General features: G+C 41.9%; 1 protein-coding gene across 1 annotated transcript in view; it reads right to left on the bottom strand.

The window, feature by feature from the left end:
* LOC136856845 (uncharacterized) overlaps window positions 1-20,946 on the bottom strand; it is a 1,106,690-nt gene that overhangs the window by 323,927 nt on the left and 761,817 nt on the right. Inside the window, exon 5 of the mRNA XM_068227126.1 lies at window positions 2,235-2,263. Coding sequence (XP_068083227.1) covers window positions 2,235-2,263 — 29 coding nt within the window. The remainder of the gene's footprint in view (window positions 1-2,234; window positions 2,264-20,946) is intronic.

The following is a 20,946-nucleotide window of genomic DNA, read 5'->3' as shown; positions in this document are numbered from 1 at the left end:
TTGATCCAAGAAAGGGGGACTGAATAACGATTGTGGCTAACAGTTCTGTGCGATCGTGATAGGCTATTTGTACTAGAACGTGTATTTGAAACTGAGATTAGAACTGAAAAGGAAGTGGTCGTTGGGAAAAATGTTAGGTAAAATTCCAGAATTAATCTGGACTTGAAATCTTAAAGACTTTTTTTTTTTTATTATTATTTTTTTTTTTTTTTTAGGATTGCAGAGAAGTTCGGGAGTGGGACTGAAGTCGAGCATACACCGTTGCAGACCCTCAAAGAAGATTAATTTTGTATCCAGGCCAATCGGAAGGGAAGCTAGAAATAGGTTAGCGAGATTTAATAAAATATATATTATGTATCCGACGAATGGTTATTACGAAGACGTCTAGTCTTTAAATCCTAAAACTAAACTACGGATCTCTCTATCGTATCAATTAAGAAGCTAGTTTTAGATGGTAGAATCCCATAACCAAACTTCTACCATTTAAAAAATACACTTTATTAAATATACTATGCATTTTAGGAAGAGTATGTTAAGCTTTCCTTTCTACTACTACTTTTACGTCGCATCGATACGGACAGGTCGTTTTTTTTCTATGCATTTTAGGAAGAGTATGTTAAGCTTTCCTTTCTACTACTACTTTTACGTCGCATCGATACGGACAGGTCGTTTTTTTTTCTAGTTGCTTTACGTCGTACCGACGCAGATAGGTCTTATGGCTACGATGCGACGGGACATGATTAGGACTGTGATGGAAGCTACCGTAGTCTTTAAGGTACAGTCCTAGCATATGTCCGGTGTAAAAATGAAAAATAACGGAAAACCATCGTCAGCGCTGCCGACAGTGGGATTCAAACCCACTATCTCCCGAAATCAAGCTTATAGCTACGTGACCAAACCTCGAACCAATCTCGCTCGGTAATATGTTTAGTGACCATTTTTATGTGTACAATATATTTTGGTTATTTTACCACTATACCGCGGTGGGCTTTTAATTTTGGGTAGTCCTAGTATTATGCTGTGGGATATCAGGAAAACTAGATATCAGGAAACATTCTTTCAAAGGGCTGAGAAGTATTTTTCTGAAACTGCCTATACATCTACATTATTAACTGTCAATAGCTCTAGCTTTCGGTTTCTGAATCACTTGACAACGTAAGAGGAGTGGCTACTGCTACTGCTGGCATTATACATTATACATTTTAAACTCGAAAGCATGAATTACTGAATGCATTCTCGGTCTGCTAGGTTCACCCTGGTTTCTCTTCCCATCCTCAATTGAGGCCTTTATTTTTCTATCACAGTCCTTTTCATTTAATAATATAATGCAAGCCAACCTTCACTAAAATTAAATTCATCCATAATTTAAGTTTTGCTCATTCCTTCCTTCCAAGTGCCACAGATGATCAAACAAATTATTTTTTGCTAGCGAACACATCATAACCAATTTCACTAATATCGTTCTCATAACATCTAAGTTAGGCCTACTTAGTTTGTTACAATAATAAAATGAGTATATCAACATATCTAGAAAACAATGTATGTTTTCTTTTTATAGTCTAGACAAAACTTCGACTCGAAAGAAAGAAAGAAAAAGGAAAGAAAGAAAGAAAGAAAGAAAGAAAGAAAGAAAGGAAGAAAGAGAGAAAGAAAGAACACAGCAAATATTCACATCCATCGAGAAATAATAGGATATGAAAAGGAGCTTAACTGTCGGTAATTATTATCCTTTAAGAAAAATAATACTTGAGTAGAAGACCGTATTATGAAGAAATATCATACTCTTCACGCCTAGCACTTACCTAATGAAATACAGTTTCGGTATAAGTAACCATATGGAAACTGACAATTCAACAGTAAACTAACTGACTGACTGACTGACTGACTGACTGACTGACTGACTGACTGACTGACTGACTGACTGACTGACTGACTGACTGACTGACTGACTGACTGACTGACCGACTGACTAACTAACTAACTAACTAACTAACTAACTAACTAACTAACTAACTAACTAACTAACTAACTAACTAACTAACTAACTAACTAACTAACTAACTAACTAACTAACTAACTAACTAACTAACTAACTAACTAACTAACTAACTAACTAACTAACTAACTAACTAACTAACTAACTAACTAACTAACACAACTGAACCTTCACGAAGGAGGAACACTGTCCTGAAGTTGTCTGACTTAGAGATGTACATAATCAAATAAGATCTTACCTTATAGTTCAGTGCCGTCCTCGTTACACCTGAAACAACAAAAGTAAATTAGAAATAATATATTATCCAGCATAACTTCATGCTTTTGTATTACACCCGTTCTCAATGCTACGGTTTTAACATACGTCAGGATGTTTGATTTTATCTCGCAGGAGATATTTAATGTACTAAACGCAAACAAAACGGAGTTGTACCACTTAACTATGCTTAAATACCACCATCTGAGATGGAATCCACAAACTTCGACGATCTTGAACGATATAATCCCATCGTGGCACTTAGGTTTTGTCTATTGACAATAATATGCTGATAGGCACACCAGTACAGACGAATACGTCCGACAGACTTAATGTATAGGGGCTGGTAAACACGATGATCTCAGAATAGAACACAAAAAGAAACATTTCTTTTTGCTAGTGGTTCAACGTCACACTAACACACTGAAGATTTTCGGCGACACAAAGATGGAAGAGAAGGGAAGGTAGCGGTCGTCGCCTTAATTAAGGCACAGCCCCAACATTTCCTTGGCGTACAAATGGGAAACCACGAAAAGCCACCTTCAGGGATGGCGACGGTGGGATTCGAATCCAACATCTCCCGGATGCAGGCAAACTAAGAAAAAGTATCGACTGAATATTTAAATCTACTAAAAAAACTAATTAAAATTATATTTTAAGAATGACTGTTTCTTTAGCATTTGCATAGAGGACCTAGAGTAACATATACATCTTACACGTTTTAGCACTTCAGTATATGGAGGAGTGAGGTGTCAATAATCTGAAAAGAGTGATAGGGTAGTCATATTCAACAACAGCAACATGTAATTCTTTAAACAATAACCGTCAAAGATAAGAAAATGAATGAATGGAGAGAACGAGCAAAGCACCAGCATGAAATAGGTAATGGGTTTTGGAATCATTTATATAAATAAAGTTGTAGGGAGTCCGCTGTCTGTAATTTCGTTTGTTTTGCCAATTTTTCAGATATTTATCCGTTTTAGGTCAACTCAAGACCGAATCGGTGGTTTTTATTTTTCGTGTCTGTTTGTTTGTATGTTTGTTCCACCATCACGGCGAAACGGCTGGATAGATTTCAACCAAACTTCATATTTAAATTATACTCATCCCGAGGAAGGTTTCGATATGCATATCATATTAAAATCTTTGAACAGACGGGTGGTTTATGGGAAAACCACAACGGTTTTCCTCCATTTTCTCTTATACTATTGATTTTCTGTAAACTCCGTGGACCGTATATGAAATGCATCTTCATTATAAACAACTTTTGTTATGTTCATAATTTACCTTACTCTTCAAATGACGGAGAAATTTACTATTTTATGCGGGTATCATGCTCTGCATTGAGTGACCGACAGACCGACAACGAACCTACAGGTTACCATGGCAACGTCTCTGACTGTATGCCAGAGGGAAGTAACGTATTGCCACTTTCCTCATCATGCCTTTAAATTTGTGGTTGTTCCTTGGGTAGAAGGCAAGAGAGGCGTCAATCGGCCATTCTGCGGGATATTGGCGGAACATCGTTGGAGGTTATAACCGACCTCGAATACCTTAATAACACCATTAGTCACCTTCTTATCTGTTTACCTAAGAGTCCCTGCGCCTAAATTTCTCCTCTGTTACCGCTTTCTTATATCCATAACTCATACCATCATAATTTATTTAGGGACATTTGATTTTACAATACATTTACTTATTATTTATATGTTTGTACTCATCCCGCTGTCCTCAGTTATAATCCTTAATTACTTTCTTCCTTAATTACTACGTATGTATGCGAATGCTAATCCCGAAACCCCGACAATCTTTTCTTGGAGGAAGTGCATCTTCCAGGCCATGCAGATGTATAACTTTTGGCCCCGGAAAATATCGAAATATGGATGCAGTTTTAACGACGGTGTAGACCTTCCTTTCGGAATAATTGGTGACTAAACCGTAAGTCTTATCACAAAAGATCGTGTTTCAATTTGGAGAGATCTACAACTTTGGGCCTATGACATGTTGTCGTATCTATCCCTTATTCTTTAAATAGTACTACATTTCTTGAGGTCAAGTTAATGTTGTACTTTTTACACGGTATGTTATTGTTTGGCACACTTATAGGAAAGATGCAATCATGATATTGGGCAGGAACATTGGCATGACCAGTGGCCATATATTCGCAAAATTTTATGATTCCTGGGTCACATGAGTATTTAAAAAAAGTAGTATATGAAAACTGTACCAAATTTCACCCCATTCAATGACTAACTGAATCTAACCCATAAATGTAGGAGATACGGGAAAATGTCAAAGGACCAACCATGTAGAACACTGAACGAGTCATCTAACGGTGAAGTCCGTTTGTAGGTGCAATTTAATATAGTCTTACTCACTGCATTTACAGTAATTTACGGAGAAATCCGTATACAATGTAGAATACCGTAGCGAAGCACGGGTACATTTGCTAGTAATTTAATAATTTCGTATGGCTATTTCTAGCCGGGTGCAGCTCTCGCAAGGCAGACCCTCCGATGAGGGTGGACGGCATCTACCATGTGTAGGTAACTGCGTGTTATTGTGGTGGAGGATAGTGTTATGTGTGGTGTGTGAGTTACAGGGATGTTGGGGACAGCACAAATACCCAGCTCCCGAGCCATTGAAATTAACCAATGAAGGGTTAAAATCTCCGACCCGGCCGGGTTACGAACTCGGAGCCCTCTGAACCGAAGACCAGTACTCTGACCATTCAGCCAACGAGTCGGAGGAATTTTGGAATATACTCATGATATTGGGAGACCAAAGCCGATCGTTCGCAAGATATTGTGATATCTGAAGCCATCTCTCTTCAGTTTCAACTCAATTTATAACTGTTCGGTTTTTCAGTCTGCTGAAACTAATTTTGAATAACTTACAAAAAGTTTAGACTATCTGCAAAATAAAACGTACCGTAGTAATAGAATTATATATGAACAATATTTCTATTTTAATTAAGCAGTTTATTTAGCATGTATAATTCGGTTACAATGTTTTCTATTTCAGATAGTTTATAAACGTATTAATTCAAAATTACACTGCCTGACGAAAACAATGAAGCACCCAGAAGAAATAGTCGGATGTCAATGTAACTCCGTACGTACACACCATCGGCGGGTATGTAAATGTTTAGAGTTGCAATTCCTTGTGACAGAACGGTCGCCAGAGCGCACTAGTGCTGTTCGTGCTGTTAGTGTTGTTACCAGGCTTGGTAGGGTATATAAAGGCTAGTACACACCTAGCGACAAAGTCGCGGGACATTGTATGGGGACTGTTCCGAGACACTGTCCCTAGACTGTTGCGATACATTGTCCCGCGTCCACATCTATAGAGCCAGTTGCACCACAGGAATCGGCGCGAAATGGCGCAAGAAACTGCTTTATGTGCTTTTAACGTTGTGAATCTTTTTCTCCATCTCGTGAATGGACATAGTGAACTTTTTAGCCAGACACTCCATTGCTTCCCTCCTTTTGTCTCTGTTTTTACACTCGGTAGACATAACATCCCAAAGACAAGGGAGGGTGTGTAAATCCTCGATGATTTTTAGAGTAGTTTCCATCGCAAAACAACAGAACACGAAACACAACACCAACACGCGGTGACTATCTGCACACTGGCATCGGCGAGTCCCGGGACTTTGTCTCGCGATACGTCCAGACTACATCATGTTGCGCAACATTTGTATCATGTATCCCATTTCGAATGGGAGACCTGCGACATGCAACTTTTGTATCGCGACAGTCCCAAACACGGAAACAATGTCGCAGGACATCCCTGGAACTTGTCGCGATGCACGTGTTCCGCAACTTTGTCGCTTGGTGTGTAACATACTAGCCTTAAGGAGCGTGAACAGCGTACAAGCTCCTGTTGTACAAATCCTCCGTTCAGCCAATCCTCGAGTATGCCAGTCCCGTCTGGGGGATCGCAGTCAAAACGCACCTAAATGAAGTTCAGCGCGTCCAAAATCGTGCCTTACGCATGATCACAGGTGCACAGTGGTTCGAACGGAATCGTGACATTCACAATGATCTACATGTTGATTAAGTCCACTCTAGAATACTGATATCAGCTAGAAAATTCTACTCTGGTCTAGATTCCAATACCAACCCCCTTATCTCCAGTTTGGGAAACTATGATACTGAAGGTTTACGATACAAAAGACCCAAGTCCCTCTTAGACTAATTTAATCACCCTTCGGGGTGCAGGTCATACCCTGGCCAGTCCGATTCCGTTCAAGGTACCACCACCCGCTACATCTATGCAGTCTAGTTATAATCCTGTCGTAAGTTACACTCAAGGCCCACAAGGCCGAAGGGCTAAAATTGCTCAATGGATCCGGGTTTCATCCTCAAATCCATCGATACGCGTGGTCTGTGTTGTTGAGTGACTACTGTGAAGGATACGGGGATCCCGCGTACTCGTGTGAGACAGCCTTATCAGAACCTGGCAGAGTTTGAAAAGGGCCGCATTGTGGGTTTCCATTTGGCCGGCTGGTTGAATCGTGCAATATCCAGATTTGTGGGGCATTCGGATATGACAGTGACCCGATGTTGAACTGCATGGGAAGCAGGCATACTCGACGTCAAGTTTCCGGTGGACCACACCTGACCACCACAGGGGAGGATCGTCGTATCGTGCGCCAAGTACATCGTAACCCCTTCACATCTGCGCCTGCCATCCGAGAACAAGCAATGGACTCCCTGCAACATTCTGTGTCATCCTACACATTGATCGGAGACTAGCAGCAGCCAGACTAGGGAATTACAGTTCCATGCGTAGACTGCCGTTAACACCACAACACAAACGCCTGCGTTTGGAGTGGTGCTGTGGCCGGTATGCAGATGAATAGCGTCGCATTGTGTTCAGTGATGAAACGCGATGCTGCACTGCCCAGGATAATCATTGTATACGACTATGGCGGCGACCTTGGGAGAGGTCCCATTCTTTCAATGTTTTTGGAGAGGCACAGCGGTGTTACTCCTGGCGTCATGGTGCGGGGAGCCATCGGGTGTGACTTCAGGTCACGGCTGGTAGTCACGAACATCCTGCGTCCTCATGTGTTATTTCTCATACGACAATAACTTATCACGTGCCATTTTACAACAGGACAGAGCTCGTCCACACACGGCACGTGTTTCTATGTACTGTCTGCGTGATGTTGAGGTACTCCCGTGGCCAGCAAGATCCCCAGATCTGTCCCTGATAGAACATGTGTGGAACCAGCTCGGACGTCAACTCCGTACCAGTGATAGTATCCAGGATATCAAGGACCAGTTACAACAGTTGTGGGTCAGCTTGCCTCAGGAGAAGATACAACAGCTTCATGACACACTTCCCAACCGAATCAGTGCATACATCCAGGCCAGAGTGGGTACGTCATACTGATAAGTGGGCTAGTACTGCGAAATTCTTTATAAATTAGACTCAATTTTGTAATCACTTAAATGACATCACATACCCTTTCAACACACGAATTTATATTCCTACTCCCCTTTTGGGTGCTTTTTTTTTTTTTGTCAGGCAGTGTAGTTGCGGTATACGAAAGAACTTAATCGTTATAGATTAGCGATGTTTTCAATGAAGTGAAAGGCACGAATTTAGGAATTCTGTCAGCAGGCTGCAGTGGACTTCAGTACAGTGGCGAACTGTGGGGCTGACATTGTAATTAAAAGTCATTTAGAGTATAAGATAAGACAACCCATAGATCGGTATCTCATCCAGGAGGGAATTATCTTAGCTCGATTCCAAGCGAAAAAGAAACAACTCTATGTTCTAATTATGCCTCTATATCTGAAGGGGCTAAGAACATTTTGAAACTGTTATGAATGATCAGTAGGAAGAACATAATGCAGTTTATAGAAAACGTAAGTAAGGACGAACTAACGTCTGTATTCAAACATATAATAGGAAAGACAGTACAGAACTGAAAACCAGGTCAACCACATTCATACGAAGGGAAGGAGTGGAAGTCCGCAGGATATGCGTTAAAGAAAATAGCCTTCGGTATACAGTAGACGTACTAGGAAGTGATCATTAAGTCGTATCCTTTTTAAGGCTGATCTGAAATAGAAGGCAGTGAAAAAAGAGTTTAATAATCACTTCGAGATACTAAAGAAAGGGGAACTGAGGTGTTGGTGATAGTTTCTTTAAAACCAACGGAAATATTGGCGGCTATCGCGAAGTAGGAGGCACTGAGCAACTTGTTAAGGAAACAATAAAATTACGAAGAACTCGGTGGCAAGTGAACTACGCGGCTATTCATTGAAAAAACCATCGAATGTCGGAAATACTTGGAGTAGGAAGAAGGAAGATGGAATCGATAAAGTGGAGATAGACGAGATAAACGGAAGCAGGATGACGAATAAATCGATGAGCCAAATATGTAGCAACGAATTGAGACAGGACGACAGATTTCAAGAAATTCAAATGTTAGACGCTGTAGTAAGAAAGTTATTAATTCGAGAAGAAAGGTAAGTTGATTTAAAACGAATTCGGTAGCTGTAGGACTTCATATAGATCACAACAAGGAATAGTAAAGAAGCAGATATGAAGATGTGGAACAGATTTGGAGCTGTCATTCGAGGATCAGTGTACAGGCTCTGTCAATGGAGGACATTGATAACATGAAACCGTCGACTAACATTGGTAGTTATACCGGTTGCAAAATCTCATCTAAATTCTTGGAGTCAGAAAATGGTGATACGACGACGGCTTTGCACGATGTACTTAATCAGATACTGGACGATGACAATGCACTGCCGTCGCTTTAAGAGTAGAGAAGAAAATAATGAAGTATCGTACTGATAGTTGGACTGGAACAACTGTAAAAGAGCCATTCCCTCGCTAGTTCGACCTTTTTTCAGTGGTGCTCATGAGTATGTCAACTGAGATCAAACTGAGTAAACATAAATGAATTTCGTGAATATTGCGTTAGTGTTGATCTTCAAGATTATCGTAAAGCAGAATTGGCAATACAAATCCACAACGTGAATGCTGATTGTACGTAGACTTTGACTCCGTAGTATTTGAGTGTACAAGTGTAAATGGGTCTTCTGCACGATGAGGTTCCGATGAAGCTACGGCTATTTACCTACCCTCACTACCTCAATCATTAAAAAGATAAGCGCTGACAGGTTAAGAGGCAGTTAAATAAGTTTGATTTTGGCACTATGCCAAGACACGCAGTATTGCCAGGATACGCAATCATTATCATATCGCGATGAGGCCCAGCGAACCCCGTGCGACTACAGGACTGTATCTCACTGTTTCTCTCTTTCGCCAGTTGTTCCTAAAGCCCATCTATCACAAGTCTTCATGTAGTCCGTCACTCCCCTTTTTCCACGGTCTGTCTGGTGGTCTCCTCCCGCACGGGATATCTATATTTATCCATTCGTGAGACATGCCCTGCCTACATAGAGGATGATTGCCCAGTTTTACTTCCCATCACCACCTGCCCTAGCCACAGGAGATTTTTTTTTTTTTTTTGCTATTTGCTTTACGTCACGTCGACACAGATAGGTCTTATGGCGACGATGGGACAGGAAGGGCCTAGGAGTGGGAAGAAAGCAGCTGTAGCCTTGATTAAGGTACAACCCCAGCATTTGTCTGGTGTGAAAATGGGAAACCACGGAAAACCATCTTCAGGGCTGCCGACAGTGGGGCTCGAACCCAGTATCTCCCGAATACTGGATACTGGCCGCACTTAAGCGACTGCAGCTATCGAGCTCGGTCGGGACACGTTTACATAATAATGTTATTAGTTTCACATGCCACAAGATACCTTTTTAACGGTGAACGATAACTTCTAATGCGACTTATAATGTTTAGGTGTTTATCCACTTGATCCGGCTCACGATTGTATACTATCCAGCACCCTTTGTCGTCGCCTCAAAACTTTCCTAGTAGTAGGTTCAAACCCCACTGTCGGCAGCCCTGAAAATGGTTTTCCGTGGTTTCCCATTTTTACACCAGGCAAATGCTGGGGCTGTACCTTAATTAAGGCCACGGCCGCTTCCTTCCCACTCCTAGCCCTTTCCTGTCCCATCGTCGCCATAAGACCTATCTGTGTCGGTGCGACGTAAAGCAACTAGCAAAAACAACAACAACAACAACAACAACAACAAAACAACTTTCCTCTCGCAAATCAGGCGACTGTTGTAATCCTGCAGGATACGTAGTATATGCGGCAAAATACCAAGAGTACAATATGAATTTCTACAAATCCAAGGAGTCCGCCTCTGTGGTGTAGTGGTTAGCGTGATTAGCTGCCACCCCCGGAGGCCCGGGTTCGATTCCCGGCTCTGCCACGAAATTTGAAAAGTGGTTCGAGGGCTGGAACGGGGTCCACTCAGCCTCGGGAGGTCAACTGAGTAGAGGTGGGTTCGATTCCCACCTCAGCCATCCTGGAAGTGGTTTTCCGTGGTTTCCCACTTCTCCTCCAGGCGAATGCCGGGATGGTTCCCAACTTAAGGCCACGGCCGCTTCCTTCCCTCTTCCTTGCCTATCTCTTCCAATCTTCCCATCCCTCCACAAGGCCCCTGTTCAGCATAGCAGGTGAGGCCGCCTGGGCGAGGTACTGGTCATCCTCCCCAGTTGTATCCCCGACCAAGAATCTGAAGCTCCAGGACACTGCCCTTGAGGCGGTAGAGGTGGGATCCCTCGCTAAGTCCGAGGGAAAAACCGAACCTGGAGGGTAAACAGATGATGATGATGATGATGATGATGACAAATCCAAGGAGGTGCGTCTTTGTTCAACTAAATTGTTACGTGTAAAAGGGAAGAATGCCAAGAAGAAGATGAAGGAAGCTGTAACTATTGTACAGCTATTTACTTCCTAACACGATACCTGTACCATGAATAGTAGCATCTAGTGCAACCTGGAGGTAGGTGAACGCTCCATTTCAAAGAGGACTGGATTCTTGTCATCTGCATTATTCAATATGACCACTGTATGCCTGCGAGACATGACGCTACTACAGGTCAGATTGAGAAGTGTGTAAACCAATGTGAGCGTCAGATCTTACGTACCAGAGCACCATCAGTTAGTATGGTGTATGATTGACGTAAGAACAAAATGAAAGTGTCGGTGGATGTGCCATGTGACGCGGACAGTGATGCGGAAAAGCGAGTTCTGAAGTGGAACCTAGAAGGTGAGAAAAGTGAAACAAGTGACGTAGGTGAAATATCTTGAGAGGCGTGGGAGAAAGCTGTTGTTTTCTCCAGAAAACAGAGTACATATTTTATAGAGGTCTCATCCTCTCTTACTGTAGAGTATGATGTAAAAGATATGCCACCGTTAACCATAAAGTCTAACCCTTCGAAATGAAATGGCGTATGGCTTTTGGTGCCGGGAGTGTCCGAGGACAAGTTCGGCTCGCCAGATGCAGGTCTTTTGATTTGACTCCCGTAGGCGACCTGCGCGTCATGATGGCGATGAAACGATGATGTAGACGACACATACATCGAACCCCTGTGTCAACGCAATTAATCAATTATGGTTAAAATTAGCGACGCCTCCGGGAATCGACCCCGGCCAAAGCCCAGCACGCTAACCATTTAGCCATGAAGCCGGACTCTGTAACCCTTAACATGAAGCAAAGCACGTATAGTGTAACACACTGGCAAGGTCCACACAACAGAATGCTGAATGCGGCTATCCTAGGGGTGGCTAACCCACTGATGTTTCTACAGTCTCTTGGAGACACAAGCTGAGATAGTACTAAATTCTAACTCAATTCAACTTTCGACAACTATTGTCTACATCTGAGGCACTTCTCACAATAACGGTAAATGCTCAAAATAATAATAATAATAATAATAATAATAATAAAAACACATATTTAGCTGATGATCCTCAAGATCCTCAGCAGAGATTTTTCACATACTAATAAAATTACAGATTTGAAAATAACTTTAAACTCAGGATGCTTCTTGCATCCTAACCGTCATGTACTGCAAAGGTACACTAGATTATAATGCTGATATGAGTAACCATATACCATCAAGGAGCCATGATAGGTATCTGGGCTTCAAAACGCAGTTTTACATCGAAATACTGTTGAAATGATTAGCATTGTGGTTACCATTGATCCAGACGTAATGGCTCTTGGCCTTTCCCAGGACGCAACGTAACATGTAAAGATTGTGATAATCAGCTAAATATTTCGTGATTTCGGGTAAATCTGTCAGAATTTATTTAGCAATGGTCTGCTTCAGCCGTTAAATATGACAGATCAGCGAGTAAGATACCCGTCCAGTCAACTTAGTGAGTTCTAAGAGGTCGCATACTTTGTATGCGAGAGTGATGTGTGTCGTTCCGTTAAACTGCACGACCAACAGAGCACAGTGTTGTAGAGAGAATGGAGAGAATAGTGTGGAGAAGGAAACATCACGAAGAGAAAACATTCTGGATTTCCAACAATTAATTAAGTACCGGGCGAGTTGGCCGTGCGCGTAGAGGCGCGCGGCTGTGAGCTTGCATCCGGGAGATAGTAGGTTCGAATCCCACTATCGGCAGCCCTGAAGATGGTTTTCCGTGGTTTCCCATTTTCACACCAGGCAAATGCTGGGGCTGTACCTTAATTAAGGCCAGGGCCGATTCCTTCCAACTCCTAGGCCTTTCCTATCCCATCGTCGCCATAAAACCTATCTGTGTCGATGCGAAGTAAAGCACCTAGCAAAAAAAATAAAAAAATAAGTTGTTTCTTTTCACGTGTAATTCTGTTACCATCTGTCTGTTAGGTCATCAGCCCAGAGGCTGGTTGGATCCTCAAATAGCACCACCACAGGCTATGCAGTTATAGAGAAACCGCAAAAACCAATGGCAGAGCCCAAATGAGGCGTACTAGGCAAGATGAGGAGTGAGGAAGTTTGCCATTGCTTTCCTCACTGGACCAGAATGTGCCATTGCAGCACAACTGACCCTATGAGCAACATCCTTCATAACACTCAGACACAATTTGTGCTCCGAATGTCATTACTCAGCACCACCCATACCCCAGCAGCTTCCATATGGTTACAGCCATGGATGAGACTGGAACTTCTGGGACTTCAGTGGAAGCTACACTTTGCTCTGGCCTCTGCCATATGTTTTCATGTTCGGAGAGTTTATACATTCATTTATTCAAAATTAGTTTTGGTAGACTGAAGAACCTTGCTGTTATACACTTTTATCATCTTGCAAGGATCTTTTTTGCTAGTGGCTTTACGTCGCACAGACACAGATAGGTCTTATGGCGAAGATGGGATAGGAAAGGCTTAGGACTAGGAAGGAAGAGGCCGTGGCCTTAATTAAGGTACAGCCCTAGCATTTGCCTGGTCTGAAAATGGGAAACCACGGAAAACCATCTTCAGAGCTGCCGACAGTGGGATTCGAAACCACTATCTCCCGGATGCAAGCTCACACAGCCGCGCGCCTCTAACCGCACGGCCAACTCGCCCGGTGCAAGGCTCTCAGTACGTGACAATTTGGCTTCATGTGGTATGTTATTGCAGCACTGACGTCGTCGTAGATTTGTGTGCTTATTACTCTCTCCAGAGGCTACCACGCACGAAATACCAGCCTCCTTGTGTGAATCGAGCAACTAAGTGGAAGAAGAAATGGCAGAATACTGTGTGTTCCCGATGAACCATGCTTTTGTTTAGGGGAATGATGATGGGCATATACTTGTCTGATGATTAACTGAGGGCTCCAATTTAATAATAATAATAATAATAATAATAATAATAATAATAATAATAATAATAATAATAATAATAATAATAATAATAATAATAATATTTGCTTTACGTCCCACTTACTACTTTTAGGAGACACCGAGGTGTCAGAATTTATTCCTGCAGGAGTACTTTTACGTGCCAGTAAATCTACCGACACGAGGCCGACGTATTTAAGGACCTTCAAATAACATCAGACTGAGCCAGGATCGAATCTGCCAAGTTGAGGTCTGAAGGCTAGCGCCTCAACCGCCTGAGCGGCTCAACCACGCGAGGTACAATTTTACGACTATATTTGCACAAGGCATACCTTAACTGAATAGACTACTATTGCGTATGTCAGCAAATCACCTCTACCGTATTTTTTTCCTATTTGCTTCACGTCACACCGACACACATAGGTCTTATGGCGACGATGGGATAGGAAAGGGCTAGGGGTGGGAAGGAAGCGGCCGTGGCTTTAATTAAGGTAGAGCCCAGGTATTTTCCTGGTGTGAAAATGGGAAACCACGGTAAACCATCTTCAGGGGTGCTGATAGTGGGGTTTGAACCCACTATCTCCAGATGCAAGCTCACAGCTGCGCACCCCTAACCGCACGACCAACTCGCCCGGTACTACCGTAATAATACTACTACTACTACTACTACAAATGTTGGTCTTCTGTTGCTGCATCCTAGGAGCACATCTCGGTGAATTTGAACATGAAATATGTGGTTGCTAAAGAAGAGTTGGGAAAGGTTTCCTCTGAAGTCTCTAGTTTCCCTGTCATTTTCATTCTAGTGAACTCCATTGTTAGTTATTTATCATCGCCCTGCAAAAGTGAGACGAGCTTCGTCAGCCAGTCTTCGAGCTTCTGACACTTGACTGGAACCGTGTTAAGAAGGTGATATTATTATTATTATTATTATTATTATTATTATTATTATTATTATTATTATTATTATTATTATTATTATTATTATTATTATGTCTGGCTCCATGGCGAAATGGTTAGCGTGCTGGCTTTTGGCCACAAAGGTCCCTGGTTCGATTCCTGGTAGGGTCGGGAATTTTAACCATCATTGGTTAATTTCACTGGCACGGGGGCTGGGTGTATCCTATGTGTCGTCTTCATCATAATTTCATCTTCATCACGACGCTCAGGTCAACTACGGGTGTCAAATCAAAAAAGACCTGCACCTGGCGAGCCGAACATGTCCTCGGACATTCCCGGCACTAAAAGCCATACGCCATTTTATTTTTCATTTTAATAATAATAATAATAATAATAATAATAATAATAATAATAATAATAATAATAATAATAATAATAATAATAATAATAATAATAATTATAATAATAATAATAATTATTATTATTATTATTATTATTATTATTAATCAGGATTCATCTGTAACACTGATATTCAGATATTAACATTACCGTTAAATTAGAGTTAGGAACTTTTGTAATTACAGTACCACTAATGTACATTACCGTATAGTTGAAAGGATAGTAAATGTAATATGTAGCCAGGCTTAGTGGCTCAGGCGGTAAAGCAGTAGTCTTTTTAGGGTTGGTGGGTTCGAACTCAGCTCAGTGCGGTGGTACCTAAAAGTGCTCAGAATCAACAGCCTCCGGTAAAATAACTCCTTCAGGCCAAAATTACGACATCTCAACATCTCCTAAAGCCCTGAAGGTACAGTAGTTAGTGGGATGTAAAACCAATTCCTACATCATTATGCAATTTATGTAAGGTTAGTATATAAATTAACGTATGCCCATCATATGCATTCATTTCTAATTATTGGGTTTAGCCTATACAGTACCTGTCAGAAACAAAATAAATAATTGGTAATGGTACTGATTGTGATAGCAGTACTAATATATTACAGAAAGAACTCTTCAAGTTCGTGCAGAATATTAGTCTGCTTATCAATCATCAGCAGCGCAGACGGATTACCATATAATCGCGGTAGGTGCAACCAACACGGCGAAATGTCAACGCGATGAAATGCATTGCAAGCGGGGAGGCCTAGCAAAAGTGCTGCACTCTGGGGAGAGACAAATGCACTGGCTGCTAGATTGGAGGAGACAACCAGACTCGCCCGCTCGCACTTAACTGTGCTCTCTGTTCGTTCCAACTGGAGTCAATGTACTCTAAATAGAACACGCGAAGAAAGCTTGTTTTACGTAAACTCACAATTCGTACTTACCGCGGGAGAAACGAACGACACTAAACTGCTAATTTGATATCCACTTACTGTTTTTTTTTTTAAATTAAATGTAAAATACTAATGGATTTGACATTCTACACTCAATGCTTCACCACAGGTCGGTGGATGCAGAGCGAGTTTCGGCCCTTGGGTTTCGTCCCTTAAGAGGCCACGGCTTGCCCGTGGTCCAACATCTCTGTACTCTGACCGGCCAACCGAGCAGAGGAAAATTGGCCACGGCTCTACCGTGGCTCTACGCCTCTGCATTCGGGAGACGGGCCTGGGGCACAGTTCCGGACTTCACGCCTGGCCCCACTCATCGGCTGTTCTGAGAATGGTTTTCCGTGGTTTTCCATTCTCCTGCACTAAGGCGAATGCCGGGACAGTTCGTAGTATAGGCCACGGCCGCCCACCCCGTCACCTTCTCCGCACATCTCCTTCACCGCAACAAATCTCCCGGCCGGAGAGACGGCGTCACCGTCTAAGAGGCCTGCCTCCCCCTTCAGGGGAGGAATGAAAACGTTTAGTAGACTAGTAGTAATGCTTCACCACACAACAATTGTGATTCCAAACGCAGATCTGAGATCTGTGAATAAGTATAAATGAATTTCACCTAATACCTATCAGAAATAATATATTGTTTTGAACAGCACAAATCCAGAGCGATTAGTAGCGTTCAAATTCTTATGATACCAGTCTTTGAGTGTCAGTACCTTCTAAATCGTCTCCATGAATTGTTATCTCACATTTAAAGGAGGTACGGGTGAACAACTTTTCAAAATGTTAAAACAGTCTATCATTTGCTCTATAATGTGTTGCTTGAGGTTTGATACATCTTACCAATATTTAGGTCTCCAGGTTTTCACGGACGCTGGCAAAGAGACGAGAATGTCGGGGCCATGGTCTTAATTAAGGTACACCCTCAACATTCGCAAAGGTGTGAAAATGGAAAACTACAGAAAACCATCTTCAGGGCTTCCAACGGTAGGGTTCGAACCCACAATCTTCCGAATACAAGCTTACAGGTAGGTTACCTTCATAGCATAAACAAATCTCTCGCACCCTTGTACGTAGGTCCAGTCATAAGCAACTTTTTTCTTTCTTTCTCGCGAACAGGAGACAACACGGAAAATCTAAGATATGCATTTGGAAACGTGCGGTATGTACTTGCGTATGATGCCACTAGATGGTGTATGTGAACAACAGCATGCCCCCAAGTTCAGTGTGTGAGTGAGAGTGTCACAAAATGGAAGTCAACAAGCAGGAGCAACGATCTATATTAAATTAGCAATTCTCCGCGGCAGAAATGCACGCCAATGCCATGCAGAGCTGCGGGAAGTATTAGGTGTGTATGCCATGTCCTATAGAACAACGCCATAATCCTACATAATAACGCGACAGCTCACACAGCAGCCATCGTTCAGCGTCGCTTACAACGGTGGGGATGGGAGGTTCTTCCACACCCGCCTTATTCGCCTGATCTGAGCCCATGTGACTATGACCTAATCCCCAATGTCAAGAAGCCATTACGTGGACAACGGTTTGCTAAGAAAGAGGACATCGTAACAGCATTTCGGAGAGAGGTTTCACACGTTAGCGATACACATGCAGCGAATGGTATTCAGCGCCTGCCCCACCGCTGGCAACGCACAGTGGAAACCTTGGATGATTATTTCGAAGGTCTGTAACCAGTGCTGTCTATACTATGATAAAACAATGTTTACCAATGGCCTGTGTTCTGTCACTTTCCTACGAGAATCTCCTGAAGTCAGAATCTGTCTTCAGGCACTATGCATAAGTACATGCCCTATATTTCCAAATGCATATCTTAGATTTTCAGTGTTGTCTCCTGTTCGCGAGAAAAGAAATAGTTGCCATGCCTTATGACTCGAACCTCGTATATTGCTATACATTTTAAATAAAATGACTTTTGACCTCGTTCTACCATACAGTCATTCTGAATTTGTATTCTAACACATACCGATGAAAAACTTATATTGTCTAATTTCCTACGATATGCTGGGATACATGAGAATATACAGTAAACTTATATTTAAGGTAAATACAAATTCCCAGTTCCCGAGACAGAGAAATTAACCAGTCGCGATAAAATCCCTACTCCGACCGAGAGATGAACCCTGGGTACTCTAGACGGAAGAACGCAATGCTGACCATTCAGAAGAGATCTCGATTGACCTGAGCTATCTATTTGCAGCTTTGTTACGATCTGCTTTACGTCACACCGACACAGATAGTTCTTGTGGCAATGATCGGATGGGAAAGGGCTAGGAGTGGGAAGGAAGTTTTTTTTTTTTTTTTTTTTTTGCTAGTTGCTTTACGTCGCACCGACACAGATAGGTCTTATGGCGACGATGGGACAGGGAAGGGCTAGGAGTGGGAATGAAGCGGCCGTGGCCTTAATTAAGGTACAGCCCCAGCATTTGCCTGGTGTGAAAATGAGAAACCACGGAAAACCATTTTCAGGGCTGCCGACACTGGGGTTCGAACCTACTATCTCCCGAATACTGGATACTGGCCGCACTTAAGCGACTGCAGCTATCGAGCTCGGTGGGAAGGAAGTAGCCGTGGTCTTAATTAAGGAACAGGCCCAGCATTTTCCTGGTGTGAAAGTGGTAAACCACGGAAAATCATCTCAGGACTGCCGACAGTGGGTATCGAACCCACTATCTCCCGAATGCAAGCTGAGAGCTACGTGACCCAAACCGTTCATCCACTCGTTCGGTTATCTACACCTCTACCGTCTTTCTCAAGTTAGCCTAGTTTGTCATTTCAAGCCTGCAGAGTTTAGCTTTGTCCTGTTCTTGTTACCCTACTCGCGTCTCTCCAATACCGAGTGTGTAATTCAAATTTAGTCAAAACGTTCCCTCCTCACCAACTCAAATAATCATTTTTAGCTGCTTCTGTGTATCTATTTTTTTCTTTTCTTGCTAGTAGTTGAACACCGCACTAACACATCGAAGATTTTCGGCGACGCAAGGATGGGAAAGACCTAGGATTGGGAAGATAGCGATCGTGGACTTGATTTGAGCCCACCATTTCCCGAATGCAAGCTCACAGCTACGTGACCAACTCGCTCGCTATGGCAAAGTTAGGTCTAAGGATCCCAAGATCGTAGGTTTAAACAAGACCGACTCCAATTCTCAAAACTTAAGGCTACTCCCGATCGTTCAATCGAGTAGCCGGATATGTTGGCAACGTGGGATTGTTTTGGTTTGTTGTTATCGTGTTCAGTCGGTGTTATTTCATGAAAGTTGAAGATTAACGTTAGGTCATTTGTAGAATTTAAGCGCGATATCATCCCTTTGCAAAAATAATTTTTAAGAGAAACAGTAAACTCCTAAATAATGATGTGAAAGTTGTCCCTGTTTTGCTGGATGAGATCTATGTCAATTCCAAACTCACTTATAAAGCAGGGAAAATAAAAGGGATGGCTGAAAATGGCACTTTTGGTTTTTACCCGACAAAATTAATTAAACTCAGCCATGAGCCATCTGGTATATTGAAACAGGACGTCGAAATTTAGAAGTAGGCAGACTAAATGACGTCGTCAAATCAAAATGCCTGCATAAGGTTTCTGAAGCCAAACATTATTTTTACTTTTATTATTGATCATTTTTGAAGTGCTTATTCCTCCATTCTATCCATATGTTCTTCAGCGTTCTGTCTGTAACACTTAATTTCTCTTTTTGTACCGGATAATGTCTATGGTCTAATTCCATATAATAAAGGATCACACTGCCTGTTGTACTGATAGATGCAGTACTTGTGCTAGAGCAAGACACAGTTTGCACCAATGACAGTGTCATGTATGGTATGGAGTCTGCTCAGGTATGCGCAAAGCTGTGTAATGACATTCGGTGCACGGCTATTGCCCATAGGAGTCGTGAAGGAGTTACTCATAGTGTCAATCGTGCTGCTTTAGCACTTCCTGACTCACAGAATAAAGTATTCATAAACTCAACCATCATCTTTCCAGTGTCTTATTAGAGCTGCTAAGGGGTAGACATACGCTACAATACAAGAATTGAAAAGAAAATTAATGCCTTGTTATTTATTTATTAATGCCTTGTTTTCAGTGGCGAAGTTAGGGCTCAAGGCCCTCTCTTCCACTTAACCACATACTAATCAAAATCAAAAATAAAATTATGAGATATTTAAAATAATTAAAACCAAACAAAAAATTAATAGAATTGAGAACAAATTTAAATACATTACTAAGTTAATAATAAGACTAATTAATAGTAAGAACTCTTAATAATAACTAATCCTCAGGCGCGCACACATTCACACTTCAGCCATTCAGTTAGCTGTCCTCAGCAGATAGTCTCGGCAGGTGACCTTAAACCTTTGTAAAGAGCTAGTTTCTCTGACCTGAGCTGGCAGGGAATTCCATAATCTGGCACCGGTCACTACAAACGATCTATTAATTTTATTTGTGTGGTGGACTGGAATAGACTGGAATTAACATAATAATATTAAAATTAATCAAATGAAATCAAATATTACTTCAAAATTTATGAGTCTACGAAGTAATGTCCGACTCTTCAACGCAGAGAAGGCCAGCCTGTGCTGCATCATGGAAGTCTTTCAGGTTTTCCAGGATTGAGTTTTCCTTTAGTGTGCATACGTTCAACAACTCCTCGAAAGTTTTCTTTCTGTTCAAATACATTACGATGCCATCAGCATTTTCAAGACTGAGAAATAGTTCAAAATAAACATTCTTGGTATTGCTGATATTTTGCCT

This window comes from Anabrus simplex, chromosome 1, assembly GCF_040414725.1.
Source record: "Anabrus simplex isolate iqAnaSimp1 chromosome 1, ASM4041472v1, whole genome shotgun sequence".
NCBI lineage: Eukaryota > Metazoa > Arthropoda > Insecta > Orthoptera > Tettigoniidae > Anabrus > Anabrus simplex.
This window is presented reverse-complemented; position numbering and strand designations above follow the sequence as displayed.